At 39.4% G+C, this 21,424-nt stretch overlaps 1 protein-coding gene across 2 annotated transcripts in view; it reads left to right on the top strand.

The window, feature by feature from the left end:
• The window catches only part of LOC117456234 (collagen alpha-1(XVIII) chain-like), a 41,342-nt gene that overhangs the window by 11,628 nt on the left and 8,290 nt on the right, over positions 1–21,424 (top strand). Inside the window, exons 2-29 of one of the 2 annotated variants that reach the window (XM_034096044.2) lie at positions 1,542–2,083; positions 3,669–3,749; positions 3,834–3,893; positions 4,492–4,567; positions 11,600–11,730; positions 11,815–11,832; positions 13,186–13,392; positions 13,479–13,505; positions 13,608–13,670; positions 13,761–13,844; positions 13,927–13,977; positions 14,222–14,353; positions 14,973–15,026; positions 15,137–15,181; positions 15,293–15,355; positions 15,901–16,032; positions 16,948–17,013; positions 17,280–17,306; positions 17,665–17,763; positions 17,873–17,908; positions 18,896–18,979; positions 19,258–19,293; positions 19,399–19,458; positions 20,106–20,183; positions 20,332–20,367; positions 20,472–20,525; positions 21,052–21,129; positions 21,204–21,266. In XM_034096044.2, coding sequence (XP_033951935.1) covers positions 1,542–2,083; positions 3,669–3,749; positions 3,834–3,893; positions 4,492–4,567; positions 11,600–11,730; positions 11,815–11,832; positions 13,186–13,392; positions 13,479–13,505; positions 13,608–13,670; positions 13,761–13,844; positions 13,927–13,977; positions 14,222–14,353; positions 14,973–15,026; positions 15,137–15,181; positions 15,293–15,355; positions 15,901–16,032; positions 16,948–17,013; positions 17,280–17,306; positions 17,665–17,763; positions 17,873–17,908; positions 18,896–18,979; positions 19,258–19,293; positions 19,399–19,458; positions 20,106–20,183; positions 20,332–20,367; positions 20,472–20,525; positions 21,052–21,129; positions 21,204–21,266 — 2,483 coding nt within the window. The other variant, XM_034096052.2, reaches the window with a different exon arrangement.

The raw sequence follows: 21,424 nt of genomic DNA, 5'->3' as shown, positions 1-21,424 counted from the left end.
ACGCAATATCCTGTCCAAACACTCATTTCAAACTTTAGAGGAAATATAAAGTAAAAGGAACAGAAAGCTCAGTCAGTTATCATTTCGAACAATGTTCCATTTCTTTCTCTCACTTTAGGGCTAAAGTAATGAAGAAGTCGACAGAGAAAATTGTTCAAAATCAATGAGTAGTTTCACATTTTATTTTTATGGCTCTACATTTTTAGAATTCCTTCCTTTTTCTTTACCGAATGTAATCATCATTTTAATATGCATTTCCTACTGTTAGTCAGACAAAACAAGCAGTTTGAAGCCAAGAAATGGTGGGAGATTGTGCCTATTTCCTGACACTTTTAGTCTAAAACAAGATTTTAAATGAGAAAATACTGTGCCGATGAATCAGTATTGAAACATAGTGATAGGTTGTAATTCAAAGTCTGGCTTCTAATTCTCCTTTTCAGCCAAATGTAGCAACAATATGCTTTTATTTTCTGTACTCAAACTGCTGTGAACAGCCATTATGATGTTTTCATTTCTCCCAGCTGGTCTTTGTCAGAGTTACAGCTTCCTCTAGTTTGTTTTTACTTAAACAGTTAACTCTATCTATATTTACATCATTAACAAACTTCGGGAACCCCCCTGACCCCTGACCTGTGACCCTTTTAAAGCACACGTTGTCTCTCGTGAATCTGCGCTGACAGGCCCCCCCAGGAGTGGACGTGTCCGCTGGGATGAAAGGCTTCCACCCTGGTGATGGAGATTTATGAGAATATTATCTGCCTGTCTCTGGGGCCGTTTGACTGTATGGGAACTGAAACATCAGCAGTTTTCCATTAATCCCCCCCCAAGTCTCACAGACACTGGCATGGAACTTGAATCTCAATAGCACTTAGTTTCGGGCACTTTGACCTCTTCACAGCGCACTGACCATGCTGTGTGGTTAGGGTCTGACCGGCAGGGTCACATGGTTTAGTGTTTGTTGATGCAGTGCACCTTTTCTGAACTGGTCCTGCTTCCTGCTGTTACAATCTGTCGCATTTAACAACTTTTAACATGTCATGCATTTTGTCCTAAAACCTGTAAAAACATGAGAAGAAATTACTTTTTTTTCAATTATAGCTCCTGGATATCTACAATATATTCTTATAGACTGTTAATACCTTCTATATTTTTACTTTTTAACTATAATCATTCACTTTTTCTAAGTTTTTCTCTCCAAAGAACGTGTGATTGCTGATCATTTCTGTGCTTTAAACTGACCCTGTCTTTGGTACTCATGTTGCGTTCAAGTGCACAACTCTATATAAACTCTAGAAAATATACTTTTTTGGACACATATTTTACATTTTTGGGTGAAATATAGCACAATGCGTGCCATATTGAAAGGAGTTGTTACATTTTACTTAAGAGGTCCCTTTTTTAAAAAAATCTCAGATTTGACATTTAATTGCTCTTTACTACTTCCTTCATGTATTAACAACTTCCTTTAAAGAAACCTCTTTTATTTTTTATATCTTTCCACCTAATGTCTCAAAATCTTTTCCCATTCCTCCTTCCTGCAGAGGAGAGCGGCGTCTCTTTGCTGCAGCTGATCGGAGACCCCCCTCCGCATGAGATCCCCAGGGTGACTGGACCCAGGGGGGAGCCGGGCTTCATCTTCAACCGGGCGTCGGTGTCGGGCCAGCCGGCTCTGGCCCACATCCCGAACCCCTTCCACCGCCACTTCTCCCTCGTCTTCCACATCAAGCCCACCTCCCCCGACGCCTCGGTGCTGTTCTCCATCACCGACGGGCCTCAGAAGATCATGTACGTGGGCGTGAAGCTGAGCGCGGTGCAGAATGCCCGCCAGAGGGTGCAGTTCTTCTACACCGAGCCCGGCTCGGAGGCTTCGTACGAGGCCGCCAGCTTCGAGGTGCCCAGCATGGTGGAGACCTGGAGCCGCTTCTCGCTGTCCGTCTTCGACGAGCAGGTCACTTTCTACCAGGGCTGCGACTCGGAGCCCCAGGTGGTCAAGTTCGAGCGCTCCCCCGACCCCATGGAGCTGGACGCGGGGGCCGGGATCTTTGTGGGGCAGGCGGGGGGGGCCGACGCTGACAAGTTCAAGGTAATCTTCGGGAAAAAAAGTATGGAGAAGAAGTTAACATGGGATAGAACTCCAAAATATAATGAAATATTCTATTCCGAGCTGCATCAATGGGCTTTATTTGCAAAAAAAAACTTCTTTAAGGACATAAAGTGGTTTCTCATCAAGAATACTCTCACCATTTAGCCTCATGATGCCCACCTTGACTTCAAATGATGTGTTGTATGTTTAACAGCCATTATAAGCCCCCTGGGGAAAGATTTTAAGAAGATTAGATGATATCTAGTGTCATATTACGTTATCCATATAATAATGATTTACCCCCAGCCCAAGGTAGGCAACTCATTTATGAGACTGTTATCCAAAATATCAGCTTCTCAAGAAAGGTTTTACATTTTCCTGAACTCTTCCACACATCTTTTTTTCCTGAAAGTGATAAGCCGGAGAAGCTCCAACATATTTGAGTTCCATGTGTCCTTCAGTGTTGTTTGAGTTTTGATTCACTCAGTGTTTACAGACTGTCAGATCGTAATGTGGGAAATGTTGTTCCCAGCTTATCGTGTTTATCTTCCACATTTGGACAAAACAAGGCTGCAATTCTCAGCTGCGTTTGGTGGAGCCACTTTCAATTTGGATCCTGTCTTAAAAGGGACTTTGGATGATTCCCATTCAGAATTGGAGCATATTCAACTAGGAATAAACAACATGTGCTGTGTAACTGGATTGCAGAACTAACTTTTACCAACTATAACATCTGTAATTTGCACTCTAGAATTTGGAAGAGAAGTCCATTTTGTTGACCCTAAACTCCAGGGTGCCAGCAGAGGAAATGCTCAAGTGCTGATGAGATGTTTGCTCATCACATGTCTGACTGTAACGAATGAAAAACAGCGAGGAATCCTCATCCAAATGTCACCCATGAGACTGGGAACAGTCCGAATAATTCACTATGTGCTGAAAGAGCAGGTGTGTGTGTGTGTGTGTGTGTGTGTGTGTGTGTGTGTGTGTGTGTGTGTGTGTGTGTGTGTGTGTGTGTGTGTGTGTGTGTGTGTGTGTGTGTGTGTGTGTGTGTGTGTGTGTGTGTGTGTGTGTGTGTGTGTGTGACCTCTTCTCCTCTTTAATATCTCCCAGTGGCACCTCACTGCAGGTGTGCTGGGTCATAGGGAAGGGCAGAATGAACACTCCTCTTGTAAATCTATCACATGACTCTACCACCTTTTTGACCTCTGACCTTACTGCTGGCCTTTCAGTGACCACATGTGACGCTCACATGGCCTTTAAAGTGGAGAAGAAACTACTATGATTTGTGAAGAACTTAAACTGGCCAAAATGAAGCACAACAAACTCTTTAAAGGACATACACTGGTCTCCAAGGCTGAGTATTCTCACTTTGTATGCATCCTAAAGTCTTCACAGTGTGCATCGAGTTAAATATCCAGAGAATGGCCCCTGGTTGAGGATTTAAGAAGGTCATTCACATAGCTCTGAGTCATTTCACATATTTGCCATCTCTTTGCAGCTTATAGAGAAAGCATGAGTGCAAACAATGAGTCACTGTAAATAAAAATGCATTTAGCACGTGTGTGTGTGTGTGTGTGTTTTCTAGGGTGTGATTCTAGATCTGAAAGTGGTGGGGGACCATCGTGCAGCGGAGCGTTTGTGTGACGACGAGGACGACTCTGACGCTGTGAGTATTTCGGTTTTTAATGATTTCTTTCAAATTGTTTGAAAAAGGCATTTGTGTCACTTTTCCCTTCTCTTTGTCTCGCAGGCATCTGGTGACTTCGGCAGCGGTGACGGCGAGCGGAGACAGACAGGACGCACTGTGAAGGTCAGTAAAGTCATTTAAATTAAATGTCTACTTGATACAATACTTACAAGTTATTTTATATGAATGTGTGTAAATACATTTGTGTTTATTTTGTAATGTTATACCCCAATTCTTTTGTAATATATTGCATCGGAATGTTGTTAAACTGTTTGTTCTTGCAATATATATCCCTTATTATGAAGACACACGCATAACATGAGAATTATGTCAATTCATCTCGCCATAGTGCATGCTGGGAGGATTCCCAACACACCTTTCATGTAATTGCAAGCACATAACCAGCCAGTTCCAACATTTTCGAACTTGTTTCATAAACTGTGGATACATTCAGCCTGGTTGCATGATCAAGTTGAGTGTAAAGACAGTGTATGTGTTTTTAAATACTCTCCTATGAGAATAATGAAGGATAATCTTTAGCAAATATGTTGAATATTAAGTTACAAGTTGATAAAATATTGGTATTTCAAAGTTTTAGTGGCAGCTTGAGTTCACCTGAAATAAGAGCAATGACACACATAGTATATCATCTGAATACTTCTGATAATGGGGAGGGTATACTGCAGATATTTGAAACTATTATATTATCTTCTGTTTCCAGACCACTCCTCGTCCCTTGCGGCCGGTACCTGCCCCCCCTCTGATTCCCTCACAGGGGAACAGACTCAGAGAATCAGGTAAAAGCTCTTCCTTTCCATCAGTTACACATGTGACATGTAATGTGCAGTGTGTGACTGCCAACATGACACTCACACTGTGGAGAAGTGTAATGGAAGGTTTTAGTCATACAGCAGCACTGCCAAAAAACGATGGAGCACTACCTGTCGGGACCTGACAGGGGGAGCAGTTTAGCTGCAGGGCTACAACATGCTTCTCACATGTTACACTCTCTAGCCCCCCCTGGTGGATAGTTAAGGAAGTGTTTTTAGTGATTTAATTGTCCCCTATTATACTCTTTTTCAACGGTATATTATAAGTCTCAGATATATACAGAACATGTCTCTGAAGTGTTTGGCTCCAAATACCAAACAGATCATTCCAGCATCCCATAATCCCCTCTGTTTCAGCTCTGTTCCAAAAGTTCTTATTCCGTGTCTGTAGCTTTAAATGCTAATGAGCTGCTGCTGGCCACGCCCCTCTAAGAAGTGATTGGTTAAAAAAACACAATGGTGCTCTAGGAGGAGATTCAGGTGATAAGGTGGAGGGGGGGTTACCTTGGTTGCTGATTGGCTGATGGTTCCACATCCCAAAAAAACAAAATCTGATCCAATTTTCGGACAGGTTTTTAAAGAGTGGGGGTCTTTGTTCTTGAAACTTTCAGAATAGAATCTGTTTCCACAGAATAGACACATATTTAAATGTACTATATAGACAGTACATTTAGGTGTACAGGAAATCTCAAATCCAGTCATCTCTCTAGGAGTTTTGCATATTGAGCGCCGGTAAAGCTTTAATGAACGACTTTTCAGAAATGGTAATGAAACTACCTGTCTCTGTCTAACCTCAAGGGTAAAGGTCTGAAATAGATACTTAACTCTCCCGTCACTTTTTGAATAAATGAAGGCAGACATGACCTATACAGCATTATGTGCTAATCAACATGCAGCCATCCTATCACAGTACAGAATGAGCGGTCTGTACTTTATGTCATGTTGGAGCTGAGAGCATGATGGTGGAGGAGGATTTATTTTATTTTGGTTGTTCCACATTCCTCAGGCTTCAGTGGAAGCAGTCAAATTCAACCTGATCTCACCAGAATGCGTGACTCCACCACGACTCCTTAACACCACAATGCGTGGTGGAGTCACGAACTTTGTTACATTTGCGTGTCGGCACCACGCAAAATACCCCAATGTAAAGTGAATGAGGCTCCTTTGTCGTGGTGCACACACGCATTTCTACAACGGCCCGCAGTGAGCTTTTATTCTATACAACGTTTTTAAAATCTACTATAAGCTTGTAGTAACTCACGGGAGGCTTCTTTTATTTTATTTGTATTCATAATAATTTTTATTTTTCGTCAGAATGTAAAAATTACATTAGTTACGAATTTGTGTTCTCAAAAAACAGTGCATTGTGTGTAATGCAACTGTGATTTTTATTAAATTAGTTAGTTTTTAAGGAAGGCCAGAGCTTCAGCTGTGTCAAATAGATTGTTCCCTTCAGTTAACGTTATTTAAAAGATAATTATCATGTCCTCTGTATTGTATTACGAGCGTCCATTCCCATTGGATAACGGAGAATTTTACACCCGGAAGTAAGTAGCCTATTCTCCTTACTGTCGATTGATTTTACAGTGATATCTGCACTACTCATCGACTAAAAAACACCAAATTGTCCTTGTTAATTACACAACATTGATTGGTTTGAATTGTGTGCAATGCTTTTGTATTTCCCCCCTTCGATTCAGAGAAACAAATATTTTTTCGGAGTTTTTGGACGGCAGAAGACACTACACTACCCAGAATCCTCAGCTATCGTTTGGGACTACACCATGTGCTTAGCTTGACAAACCCCGTGATCAGTCCTCAACCTCTGTGATTGGATGCGTGACGTTTACACAGAGCGTCCAAAAGGACTTTGAAATGGAATGAACCCCATCGACGGCACACTATTCAAAACAGGAATCGAACGTGTCCTACCCCCCTCCCCCCCTTAGGTCACAGGCTCCTCCAACAGTGCTACGCAATAAAACAGATACACAGAAAAAATAGTGAAATAGTGCAATAAGAGTCTATATACAAGTGATTGGAATATTATATATTAGATAAATAATTTCTAAGTAGCAGCCAGATGAATGTTATTTCTAAATTCAGGTGTTTAATAGTCTTCTGGCCTGTGGGATGAAGCTGTCTCTGTGTCTGGTGGTTTTAGTCCGAATGCTGTGGTACCGCCTGCCAGACGGCAGCATACAGAACCGTTTGTGGCTGGGGTGATGGTGGTCTTTTATAATCCTGAGGGCTTTCTTTAAGGTTAACCTGGTATTTTTACTCCACTACATTTATTTTAGTTACTTTACAGATTTGGATTAATGATGTGAAATATAAACAACCCTTAAATCAGACTTTAGTTACACCTGAATGAAATTCAGTGAAGGTGATTGTCAAGTGCCAACAATCAGGCAAGATATTTGATAGTTGGTGCTTGAGAAGACTACATATTTATCTGCAGATCCGTTTAAAGCATATTCATTACTCGTTATTCTCTAATAGTTCATTAAAGACTGTATATAATTGCTATTTTTCACATCCCTTTCAAGATTTCAAGATTTTCTAAGGTTTATTGACATATCATATACACAATAGCGTAGTTATGCAATGAATGAAAAACTTGGGTCACAGGTTCATCAACAGTGCATTACAAGACATCTATCAATGTGTGTATACTTCCACCATTACACTGTCGTATTCTGCACATTTCTTTAAATAAAGCCTTATTAGTTAGCACATCCTCCTATCAGGCACTAAACTGTTTTACTCTAGATATCATTTGAGTATCTTCTTGATATTTTCTATTCTATATTTATATAATTGACCTTCTACTTTCCCACTATTTTGTATGTACTCTTAATATTTGAATGTTTTCAAAAATGAAAGACATTAAGAAAAAGGCATTTTAAACAGTCATTAAAAAGCAACACAATCTTCCTGCATTGCAATTACTCTAAACGTGTAATAACGTGCTTTAACCAGTAGGTGGTTTGGGTTAAAAGCATAGGTTAAAAGGCTGTCAAGTTTACAGTGTTAACAAAATAAAATATAGTGCTGTTTCCGGTTTAGTTTACGACGAATATTATTTTGTTATTGTTTTGATATTTGTAACACAAAAGCGATGGAAAAAACCCATAGCAACCAAAAAAAGATGGTCTTAACATGACCCAGTCGTCTAGTAGTTAATAAAAAACAACAATATCAAAACAAAATATTACTACTAACTTTATTGTGAAATTAAAACAGAACGGTAAAAGAATAGTTTCCGGTGTATTCTGATGCCCGATCTCTGTAGATAAATAAAGAACTAAGACAGATGTGTAATATTTAATGCAGCCAAACCATTTATTACAATGCATTCATGTGATGACTATCAAAGAGTAAAGCAAGCACTGCTGAATAAAGTATGATTTTCTCTTTTACGAAACGTTTTTTTTCATATGGAATGCAGTTGGAGGTCAACCAATCAAAGAGCTTGAGGGCTGATCACGGGGTTCATGGTGTAGTCCCAAACGATAGCTGAGGATTCTGGGTAGTGTAGTATCTTCTGCCGTCCAAAAACTCCGAAAAAATATTTGTTTCTCCGATTCGAAGGGGGAAAATACAAAAGCATTGCACACAATTCAAACCAATCAATGTTGTGTAATTAACAAGGACAATTTGGTGTTTTTTAGTCGATGAGTAGTGCAGATATCACTGTAAAATCAATCGACAGTAAGGAGAATAGGCTACTTACTTCCGGGTGTAAAATTCTCCGTTATCCAATGGGAATGGACGCTCGTAATACAATACAGAGGACATGATAATTATCTTTTAAATAACGTTAACTGAAGGGAACAATCTATTTGACACAGCTGAAGCTCTGGCCTTCCTTAAAAACTAACTAATTTAATAAAAATCACAGTTGCATTACACACAATGCACTGTTTTTTGAGAACACAAATTCGTAACTAATGTAATTTTTACATTCTGACGAAAAATAAAAATTATTATGAATACAAATAAAATAAAAGAAGCCTCCCGTGAGTTACTACAAGCTTATAGTAGATTTTAAAAACGTTGTATAGAATAAAAGCTCACTGCGGGCCGTTGTAGAAATGCGTGTGTGCACCACGACAAAGGAGCCTCATTCACTTTACATTGGGGTATTTTGCGTGGTGCCGACACGCAAATGTAACAAAGTTCGTGACTCCACCACGCATTGTGGTGTTAAGGAGTCGTGGTGGAGTCACGCATTCTGGTGAGATCAGGTTGGTCAAATTCTACACTTCTCTTTGTGGTCATTTGATGAACTGCAATTCAAATCCCATTTTAAAGACTGATTATTATTTCAGATGATGTTATGGTTACATTTTGCATGATAAAATAAGGGGTTTTTAAGTAAGTCATTGAAAAAAACCTATATTTGTCCCTATAACCCAGTGGTTCTCAAACTTTTTCTGCCAGGCCCCCCCTTTGGAGAAAAAAAAAAGTCGGGCCCCCCCAACACAAATAGTCAGGCTCAGTGGTGGCGCCAAAGATTTATTTTGGGGTGCTGTGGGGTAGGTTTACGTTTCATAGAGGGTGCTCAAACATTTAGGGTTTCCCATTAATGTACTGGGCGCTACAGTGGAATGTTCTACTGCTACACTCCCACACATATACACACTGTACCTGCGACTGTTACAATGAAGGCTCGATATCAGCTCACGGCATATAGGTGTAAGCAGGGGTATAGTGCTATTTTTACAGGTAGTGTGTGGACCTCACATAGGGGGGTCCGGGGGCAAGTTCCCCCGGGAAGATTTTTAAATATTGAAGTTAAAAGCATCAATCTGGTGCACTTTGAGAGCAACATTAGGAGATCTATGGATACCTCTCTCAACACCCATTTGAAACAGAACTGGAAACAGATTTTCTATTTCGTTATGGATATTTTACAAATCACTCCCCTTTTAAACTTTATTCTTTTTTTACTGTCATATAGTATTTCATACCTGTTTTTAATTTATTCTCTTATTTTTTTATAACTATAATGATCATATAAACGTGTGCCTCGGAAATAATTGTTTACATTAATGGTGACCAAAACGTTTGAGACCCACTGAGATAACACTGAGAGAGTCCTTTAGCTCACTGAGCCTCTCAGTCTGACAGGAGAGGACTCTCCTCCACTTTGTTGTTGAAAAAACTCCTTATATCCGTTAGCGTAGCTATTCAGAATGCTTCTGAAACTATAGTTGCAGACACAAATAGCTCCAGAGACAAATAAAAATCCTGTTTTTAGTAAGTCTCAAGCTCCAAAAACGTTTGATCGTACTCTTTGTACACTGAAGTGTTTTACTTATAATAATAATAATAATAATAATAATAATAATAATTTCAATTTATATAGCGCATATTATAAAGAAATCAGACATCTTAAGAAAATATCCTTGCTTTTTTGCAGAGCTGCATAAGAAGATTGATACCATTTCATGCATCTATGTTAAATATGAAGGTAAAACCAGCAGATAGGTAGCTTAGCATAAAGACTGAAAACAAGGTGAAACAGCTAGCCTCTGAAAGTCATGAAATGGAGAAAGGAAATCAACCCTAATCCGACAAGAGAATTTGCACACTCAAACCTGTGCAAAGATATTTTTAATAAGCACATTTTCGAATTACGATTTACACACGGCATCTATTGCACGTCTGTCCGTCCTGGGAGAGGGATCCCTCCTCTGTTGCTCTCCCTGAGGTTTCTCCCATGTTCCCTTTAAACTGTGGGTTTTCTCCGGAAGTTTCTCCTTGTACGATGTGAGGGTCTAAGGACAGAGGGTCTAAGGACAGAGGGTGTCGTATTGTCATACTGATATTCTGTACACACTGTGAAGACCACTGAGACAAATGTAACATTTGTGATATTGGGCTATATAAATAAACATTGATTGATTATATCCCTCCATATATAGGGTTATTTATTGATTTACTTCTACTTATTTGTATTTTAAAATAATTTCAAATTCTTGGATGCCCTCAAAATGTTAATAAGTATGCTGTATATGAAAATCTAAAAATTTAAATAAATACACTAGTTGTAAACAAATTATGAAATATATCATTATTACGTTAATCACTTAATGCATCCACAATGTTGGCATATTGATCATTCTCAGGTTTTACTAAGCAAAGGAGTCCAACAAATCCATCAATACATCTATGAAATATTAACCAAATAATAACAACAAGGATAACGTTTGAACCACAGAGTGATATCTTTGTTTGGTTCTCAGTAATGATTTGGAAAAGGGACGTGCATACAGAAACAAAACGGATAAGAATGTGTTAATGTACAATATAACTCTAAAGGAAAAACTAACTGCAGCACTGCTCTACCTACATGTGTCCACTAGATGGAGAAAAAGCACTGAGTAAAAACTTGAAACTGTCACAAACTCATCCTCTGTTCTTTATCAACACCTTATTTCACATCTTTTCAAAACACCAGATTTGTATAAGTGTGCTTGTGGTGTTTCCGTGCACTCTTTAAAGTAATAATTGGGGTTTTTCTTAAAGAATAAAGGGTACATTATGCAGTTTGGTGGTGGTAGTAATGAATGTGCTGACCGTCAGTGGATCAGTACGACCTGACGTAGGTACAGTCAGAGGAAAATACATGCCTGAGGACTAGAGAAATATCCCAATACAAATAATACATTTCATTTTAAGGATTTAATTTATTCATTCTCCTTTGGCTTTAACTGATGGAATGATTAACATTTCACAAGCAGGCAATACAGTCAATTTTGCATATATCTTACTTGCACAAACGGTGTCTGGTTCTATATAAAGTCTGATATTACTGTCAAAAATATAATAATATGTTTTGAGTGCATAAAAAGTGAGGTCAGTATGTGAGTTTTGCTTTGGTTCCCAGCATGCATTTGCAAGTGGAGTGGAGTGGAGTGCATGATGTATATTGAAGCATGGCTTTAAAACCCAGTTGTTCATCAGCAGTTTCTCTCACGCCTCCTTCAGGTACCGCCGCTTCTAAAGGGGAGAAAGGAGACAGAGGGAACCAGGGCTTAAAGGGGGACCTTGGCCCCGCAGGGCCGAAGGGGGAGTCCTCCTCCTCCGGGTCCTCCTCCTCTCTGGGTGGAGGACAGAAGGTAGAAACTCTAAACACTCTGTGCACCAGTATAATCAGATGCACACAATACCTCTACTTACTATCTGTCTTTTCTTTATTTCAGGGAGAAAAGGGAGTAAAGGTATGTAAACCGTGACGTAAAGTAGGTTGTGAAGACTGGATTTGAGGACATAATAAACAAACTGTTTTTTTTCCAACACACAGCTCCAGATTTCCCTTTTAAAGAAATGGAATAAGCCCACTTCAAAGTATTCATATAAATAACAACACATGCTCTCTCATTAGCAGCTTTGTAACCTCTACTTAATATTTTTTAATATGATAATAATTTTGTAATATTTATTTACGCTTTTTACTATATAATGCCAGTATTTACGACGGAGTATTAGGGCCACACTTAGAAAACAAAAACATAGAGATTTCGAGAAAAAAGTCGTAATAATACGAGAATAAAGTCATAGTTACGAGAATAAAGTGGTAGTATCATAAGTGACTTGAGAAGGGGACAACAGGAGCGTCCTGCAATACAAGGGGGAATGTGGAGCATCTTGTGAAGCAGTACTTTAGTTTAGGTTTCTCAAATAACGAAATACTTAATCTTTTGGCGCATCAGCATCAGATTATCATAAGTGCAAGAAACTATGTCTATTATTTCGAAGAAAGAACCAAACGGACTTGGACGAGATTGTCTCCTTTCTGCAGGAGGAAATGGCTGCTTCTGGCCGACTTAAGGCTATCGTTGGTTACATCTACGAGCTGTTCAAAGGGGATTTGTTGTTTCACAAGAAACGATGAGACTTGTAATCAAGGCTTTGGATCCAGAAGGAGTCGAACGATAGCCTTGTAGTGGAATCGGAATGAGCTCCCCATTGAAATCAGGACAGCAGAAAGCTTACACATCTTCCGGCGCAGACTGAAAACTGAAACCTGATGTACTTATAGGTTTCTGTTTTCTTCAAGTTTGTATCTTGTTGGTCGAATGCACTTATTGTGAGTCGCTTTGGATAAAAGCGTCAGCTAAATGCAATGTAATGTAATGTAGTCGGCCAGAAGCAGCCATTTCCTCCTGCAGAAAGGAGACATCTCCTCCAAGCCCGCTTCTCAAGTCACTTATGAAACTACGGCTTTAATCTCGTAATTATGACTTTATTCTCGTATTATTACGACTTTATTCTCGAAATCTCTCTGTTTTTCTTCTTCTAAGTGTGGCCCGAATACTTCATCGTAAGTATTAACTTATCAGTCATAGTTTTATTTTATTATATTAATGGTGATAATAACTTTTCATAGTACTCAAATACACAATAAATGAATTAGTAGAGTGGGGGGTAAATTAGTATTTGTCTTGTTGAGTTGAACAAAAATGACGAGAAATATATTTATCAAAAATAAATTCAGAACTTTTAAAATGACTGTTTGAGAAAAATACAAAAACAGCTCAACTGACCCGTTTAATTACCCCCCCCCCCACCAGGGCAGTTCCGGGTTCGGTTATACCGGTAATAAAGGAGAGCACGGGGCTCAGGGGCCCTCTGGGCCCTCTGGCCCCCCCGGCCCTGCAGCTGAGGTGGTGCGACTTGGTAATGGAGACGTGGTGCAGCAGGTGTCCGGACCCTCCGGACCCCCAGGGTTCCCGGGGATCAACGGGGCCCAAGGACCTGCAGGGACGGACGGAGAGCCGGTGAGTTCAGGAAGATGGGATATTCCAGAATTTGTGCACATTCTTTAAAATATTTACGTCACTCACTGATTGTTTTTATCTTTCAGGGTGATCCAGGAGAGGATGGAAAAGCTGTAAGCCTCTTTGTTTTTAATGAACACATTTTTCTATTAAATAGAATTCGGTAATAATAAAAAAATAGCAGTGTAATTGAGTTCTTCTTCTCTTGTTCCCAGGGTGCCACGGGGCCACAAGGTTCTCCAGGAAATCCAGGAACGGCTGGCTCTGAAGGCGAAAAGGTTGGAGTGGATGGACGAAAAAATAGTCCCTCAACTACTACTTTTACGTTTGAAATATTGAATTAGCGTGATCATGTGTGATGTTTCCAGGGTGATGTTGGAGAGGGTCAGCCAGGGCCCAGAGGCGCCCCGGGACCACCAGGACTTCCTGGAACCGGCACTGGGGACCACCCAGTACGTCGACCGCCAAACACACTTTTCTGTCATCATTTATTTATTATAAGACTTCTTAACTGTTTTTTGTACGTGTTGATAGACCTTCTTCGACATGGAGGGCTCAGGATTCCCAGACTCGGACAAAATCAGGGTGAGTTGATGATCATCCAAGTTTTTCAAAAGTTACATTTTCCACCACAAAAATACTATGATATTTGTTATCCAGGGGGCCCCGCGGTCCCTTGGGAATTTCTGATCTTATTCACATTTCATATTTGCATGGATCTGACTTGGTTTTCATTCAAATTGTTCAAATTATAATGAACATAATTCCAAAATCAGTAATTCAAGTTGAGTTTTTCCATGACATAATGCATTTATGATTTGTTATCCAGGGTGGACGTGGCCTTCCAGGTCTGCCAGGGCCCCCCGGCCCCCCTGGGACTTCAGTGGCACTGGGACCCAACGGCCCGGTAGCTTTCGGACCTCCAGGACCGCCGGGACAGGACGGAGTCCCCGGAATACCGGTGAGGAGCAGGAGGCTCTTTCTACTCTAAAGAGATTCATATTTCATTCATGAGTGGTTGTCAGAAAAATTGCTCTGAAAACTAATTGTTTCTGGAGGTGTAACAATCCTTCATTATATAAATTAGATGATAACAAATCCAATATCAAACATTTAAAGGGAAAACATTGATACATATACATACTTATTTTATTTGAATATCTGGAAGAGCCCATTAGTAAAATAAAAAATGTGTGAGTTCATATAAATGTATTTATTGTGGTAAATGGGCATATGATATCATCTCATAGTCCTTGAATGTACTTAAATAGTTTCCAGGCAGACTTGGTGCTTGTGTATCATTCTCTGAATTATTAATATGATATCACTTGATGAAACTTGGCATTTACAAAAGTTTTTATTTGCCAAAAACAAAGCATTTCCAGGTTCCTTACTGGGAACATCAGCTGCTTTTCATTGTTTTAATCAAAGAGAACTGAATATCTGTTTGTCACACAATAACAATATGGAAATCTGTGTTTCCTGAACCACTAGAAACCTATTTTCACTATTTCTTATAATAATTAATTATGTATATATTAAATACATTTTGAACCCTGACTGTTTATCGTGCTATTCAGGGACCGCCTGGCCAGCCAGGAAGACCGGGTCTACCGGGTCCCGGAGGAGAGAGGGTGAGAGTGTAAACCTGGCAACGACTGAATCCAAGAGGAGAAAACATTGGAACATTTTTATTTATCACAATCCATTTTATACTTTTCTCCTAAATCCATTTCCTCTCCAGGGCGAAGGTGGGGATCTTGGTCTTCCAGGAGTAGCTGGAGAAAAGGTGGGTTGAATCTGAATTGTATCAACTAATGAAGTTTTGCACTTGAACTTAAATGAAAACGGTGTGGTGGGGGACTATATCCTGTCCTTCATATGTGTTGCCTTCCTCCAGAAAAACTCGGAAGACTCAGGCTTTTTCACGGGCCTGTATTCTTACTTTACTCCATCCTCTACGGTAATAGGGTCTTTGGTGCTTTCATTTATTTTTCACAAACTTTCATCTGATTCCATTTCACCAACTAACATATTTAACCAAATGTCACCTTGCATTCCGCTTTGTGAAACCTCAGCCTTCCTGCTTTTTGTCTTTCCCTTACATCAGTACTTTTGAAACGCCATATATTTCTTTGTTTGTTGTTAATTTAGCTTTGAGTTTCAAATGTAATTACATTTTTTGGGTAGTTTTCAGTGTGTTCTATTGTTAAGCAACATTTGTTCAGATTTTTTATTAAATATATTTTGTAGTTGTTTAATTTTGTCCGGTATAACGTCTAAGATATTAAAATATCCTTTTTTTACTTACACAAAATCATGTCTGGACAGCTGTGTAGAAATGTATATGATTAAATGTTTAATCTTTGCACTACTTCTGTGTCCGTACTTCTTTATATGAAATCTGCACACAGCTCTTGCATGTCGCCTTTTTCCCTTTTTCTTCACTTCTGTTGAATTAAACGTCATGTTATAGCGAGCTAATAACAGGAGTCTCCATGTCCTCAGGGGTCTCAGGGTGACCTGGGTCTGCCGGGTACTTCTGGGCAATCGGGGCTGGCGGGGCTTCCAGGTCCCATGGGGCCTGTCGGACCCTCCGGACCTCCAGGGCCACCGGGGCCTGGGTACCGAGGAAGTCATGTGAGTAGAGCTTAAAATATTGAGCTATGATAAAAGGTTCAAACCAAGTGGTCGAAACGTTAAAAATTGGAAAAGAGGGATCACAGCGATGTGTACGGTAAGAAAGAATGGAGATATTAAGAGTTTTGAGGATTTGAAAGAGAAATATGCGTTGGAAAATGAGGACTTTTTTAGATATATACAGTTGAGGGACTATTTTTTATGAAGGAAAATCAAACCCAAGCCTGAAACGGAGTGATTGATATATTCATACGGACATACATTCGGACCAGACTCAATGCTACTTCAGCGCTATATCAAACTATAAGAGAATGTAGAGATACGTCTACCCATTACATCAAGAGAAAATGGGAGAAGGACCTACACTTTGAAATGGAGGAACACAACACACCACCACAAACTAAAGGACATGGAAGGAGTTTGGATGGAAACACCTCAAAAGATACTCCAAAATAAAGAGTAAACAAACCTGTTAGCAACAAGCATGTTGGCCGGCATGTGGGAACCCTGTTTCTGGGCACGAGAGAAAAAGCAGAATGGCTAACGTGCATAATGACAATGGGAAAGGAGTCTATCCAGTGTACAGGATATACATGTATAATATATTTATATATCAACCACTGGCATGTGAAAAGGATTTATTCCTCTAATGTTAAAGAGCTTTGTGGGACAGTTGTAATGTGTGCATGTGGTAGTATTATTGTTCCTTATTTTAGAATGAAATAAAAAATGTTAACCTGCTAATAATCCCCATTTTCAACTAAATATATCAGTATTTGATTGTCATTTTTCCCGCCACTTTGTGTTGTATTCTAACTGCTTGTTCCATGTTTACCTTTGCTCCTGAAGCTTGTGTACTGATGTATCAAAGAGGATTTAGTTATTGAGAGAAAGCGTCATGTTCTCTCCCCACAGAGTAACCAGGATCAGTACGATGTGAACAACGGCTATGCTGGCCTCCCCGGCCCACCTGGACCTCAGGTACACACACACACGCACGCACGCACACACACACACACACACACACACACACACACACACACACACACACACACACACACACACACACACACACACACACACACACACACACACACACACACACACACACACACACACACACACACACACACACACACACACACACACACACACACACACACACACACACACACACACACACACACTCACACACAGCATTTGCAGACAATGCCCTGCCTCACGTTTCCATGTGTTCTTTCTTCTAGGGTCCGTATGGTATTGCAGGACTTCCTGTGAGTAGATGACATTTTCAAAGACAGTAGAATAAATACTGGTATAGTAATTAAATATGTGGAAAACATAAGATGTACAGAAGAGCTGTGTATTTCAAATATAATCTGCATATCTAACTATCCTATGGGATAAAGTACAGAGTGTTGGGTGTTTTTATATTTTTACATGACTGTAATAGCAATTAGTAGCTTTCTATGAAATGTCAACACCAAATATAGCTTTGTATTAATGGAACGTTATCCCTGTGTGAATCAAAGCAAGTTGCATCTAAACATATTAACTTTTCTGAAGGTTAAATATCAGTTTATCACACCAGTCCTGCCTATGATTATCAGTGATGTTTATTATGATTCTCAGGGTAAATCCGGTTTGCCCGGTAACCATGGAGACAAAGGAACTGAGGGGTCACGAGGACCTTCGGGGATGCCAGGAATGGACGGGTTCCATGGACAGTCGGTATGAGACCACGAATTGTGGGATTTGTAGTTTTTGAAACCACTGGACTCTGAGACAGATATTCCAGCTTTCCACTTGCCTGTTTTAATGATTGTGTTCTTTCCTTCAGGGCGATAAGGGAGACCGAGGACAGAGAGGAGAGCCGGTCAGTTGAATGACAGTTACATTTTTATAAGACAAGAAATAAGAGAATTCCGTTCCAATGCACCCAAGTGTTTTAACTGTTCAAATCTGCTCTAACCAAGGTGTGCTGAAAAATAAATCCCACTTCATCATACATTCAGTTTGAATGAGTTATTAGCATAGTTAACACCCTTAAAACGTAAAGGTCCCCTATTCTACTATTTTTTAACTGTATATTATAGGTCTCAGATATATACAGAACATGACTCTGATTGGCTGAAACTCCAAACAGATCATTGCAGCATCCCATAAACCCCTCTGTTTCAGCCCTGTTTCAAAAGTGCTGATTCTGTGTCTGTAGCTTTAAATGCTAATGAGCTGCTGCTGGCCACGCCCCTGTGAGGTCATTTATGTAAGCCATTCAGAAGGTAACGCACAATTATCATCCAGCAAAGTCACAATAGTCTGAAGTGGGATCACTCAATCTAATATATAATGATATTCATGTGTTATTCTATTTACTCAAGTTGCTTACGTTGGACAAACAATGTGGGGATTGTAAAATCAAGATGTTTGTTTCTTCCTCTTCACCTTAATGATTCCTGTTTATATAAGCAGGAATCATTTGTATACATTTAGCAACATGTGCTTATTCAGAATCTGTTTTATTACACATACAAGGAATGTGCGTTGGTATATACTGTATGGTGCATTCAAAGACACAGAAAGAAGCAAAACAACCATAAAGAATAACACTAATATAAAAGCGATTTAAAAAAACGATTTTACGACTATTGTAACATACAAAAATAAAGACAAAATTGACACACAATGTTATTATGTGAGAAACTGAGTACAGTAAAATATGAAAAATACTATATTGAAAGTGGAGAGCAATATTAGCATCATACACAATGTAAATATTAATGATAAACATATTTCATTTTCTCGACATATGCATGTGTGTTTTGCTCTTCTTATCAATGTTTTATGTCCTTTTGTGTGGCAGGGTCTGCCAGGGCGTGACGGGGGGGGAGCGGGGCCTCCAGGGCCCCCCGGACCACCAGGAGAAATCACCTACCAGAGAAGTGACGTGAGTCCGTTAAAACAAAGATATTTGAAATGATTGTAACCCTCACATAACTGCCTGCACTTTAATCATGTGGACTAACGTCACTGCCTGCTGCCGTTTGTTCACCCCCCCACTAACGGACCTCCCTCTGTAGTCTAATGAAGTGATTTGGAATGGAGGGTCACAGGTGAGTTCCCCCTAACTGAGCACGCCATAAACCTCACTAAACTAAAGTTATTTAAACACATTTGCACTACTTGTTGTTGGTTTTCTTCATGTGTAATCGCTCTCTTCTCCAGGGAGGATCTGGTCTTCCAGGTCGAGCAGGATTTCCAGTATGTATCTCTTTGACTATCGTAGCATTTCAACAGTTCAATTCAAATGAGGAAATGAATGGAAGTGCATCACTGTAATAATGTCATGCATGTGCTTTGATTTAGGGACCCTCGGGGCCTAAAGGAGACACAGGAGACACAGGGCTTCCAGGATATGCAGCTCAGGTATATTATTACTAATTAGTTTGCATTACACATTAAAAGATACATATTGCATGTTTTTTGTTGCAGAATTATACCTTGCAAAGATAGATTTGTCCTACCAATGAGTCGTATTTCAAGAAAACTCTTCCAATTTATTTTATTAACATTCTTTATTCCAACTTGAATTCATATTTTATAACATCAACAGTTTAATTTACCTATCCAGGTGACTAGAATATATAACAATCATATTTTTGTTCTTTTTTTATTCCTGTTTTTAACTATCTTGTCAAACTTGAAAAGACTACAACTCTTTGGCCGAGCTTATTCATTTATATTCTCGGCTAATTTTAAGATAAAGCCATAATTATTTGTATTTTTGAGCAATTAATATGTTTTTAAATACAACTGAATCTCTATTTCTGTTCTATTATCTACTCCAGCTTTTTCTGCAAATGTACGGGGTGATTGCTAGAAAAAGCATGATGATACATTTTGTGGATATTGTAGGATGTTTAGTATACAGTATCTGCTTGTAGGAAAACAATGATGTCTGATTCAATGCAGCACATATATGTCATTTCTTATCCAAGTATTCCTCACTATCAGTTTGTTTTTCTCGTCTCATTCTGTACTGGTTGTTTGCATTAAATGTTGTTTTTATTTAGGGGGCGAAAGGAGAGCCTGGTATCATCCTGGGGCCGGACGGGAGACCTCAGTACCTCGGGGGTCTTGCAGGACGTCCGGTAAGAAATGACCAGATAATAGGATGACCTCACTATTACTGCACCACAGCTCAAACTAGCCTAATTACGGCCCTTTACTTTTGACAGTGCAGGGATGTAAGCAGGTATCATAAAAGTGTTCTCACTGTTTATTTGTATTTATTCACAGGGTGACGCTGGACCCCCGGGCCCTGAGGGACCTTCAGTGAGTAGCATATTTGTATTCACCACATTTGAAATGCTTTGCTGATAGAGCATACGATAAGTGAATCATTTAAATTGACCTGTATGAAATGCTTTCCTCTCCAGGGTCCTTATGGGGCTTCAGGACATAAAGGAGAGATTGGGATTCCAGGCAGACCTGTGAGTATATCAAATAATATCATTTACTTTATCTTCAAATTGTGGACATTATACTTTACATTTAATATATAGGGTAAAACATTTGATTTTCAAAAAAACCTTTATCCAGGGGTTGCTCCAAATTAGAGTATTAACTAAGTTTAAAAACCAAGAACGGTGAATTGAGTTAATTGTGTGATACACTAAATGGTTATAAGTCATACGTTTAGTCCCAGTCCGCCCCTGATAAAGGGTCATGACAAAAGGCTTCAGTCTAGCCTCTTCTCTGTCAGAATAAGTCGGCTTTGGTTTGGTTTCAAAAGAAATAAGTTATTATTGATTATTATATATATATACTTATATTTTATATGTGTATTTGAGCTTCTACAAGTTGAAAATGACTACTAAACCAATGTATCAAGTCGGTTTAAAAATGGTACGATCCACTCCACAGCACAAGCAGGAGTCCCGAAGTCAGAAATGTTTAGGGTTTTGACGTTTGTTGATATATTTGATGTGACAAAAATGTAACTCTGTTTTATTTCAGGGTCGCCCGGGGCTGAACGGCGTCAGAGGAGAGAAGGGAGACTCAGGATCAGGATCTGAGTCTGGAGTTGGTTACCCCGTGAGTTTCAGTCCCATTAACTTGAAGCTTTTATCATTCGTTCATAATAATGAATATGTGTTGTTTTGTTCCAGGGTGTTCCAGGTCCCCCCGGCCCCCCCGGACCTCCTGGATCTTATCCCACAGACAGACAGGGAGTGAGTAAAAAGAAAATATATCATGTTACCTTGATTCAACTTAATTTAGGACTTATCTGTTTAGGTAATGTCCTTCATTTGAATCTGAATTGAAGTATATGGGGGACAATTAGAGATCGCTTAACTTAAATGTTGCAATTTATTGATCTAATAATGGA

The sequence above is a fragment of the Pseudochaenichthys georgianus genome, chromosome 2 (genome assembly GCF_902827115.2).
Source record: "Pseudochaenichthys georgianus chromosome 2, fPseGeo1.2, whole genome shotgun sequence".
Classification (NCBI taxonomy): domain Eukaryota; kingdom Metazoa; phylum Chordata; class Actinopteri; order Perciformes; family Channichthyidae; genus Pseudochaenichthys; species Pseudochaenichthys georgianus.
The sequence above is the reverse complement of the archived record's forward strand: the minus strand, read 5'-3'. Positions and strand labels throughout refer to the sequence as shown.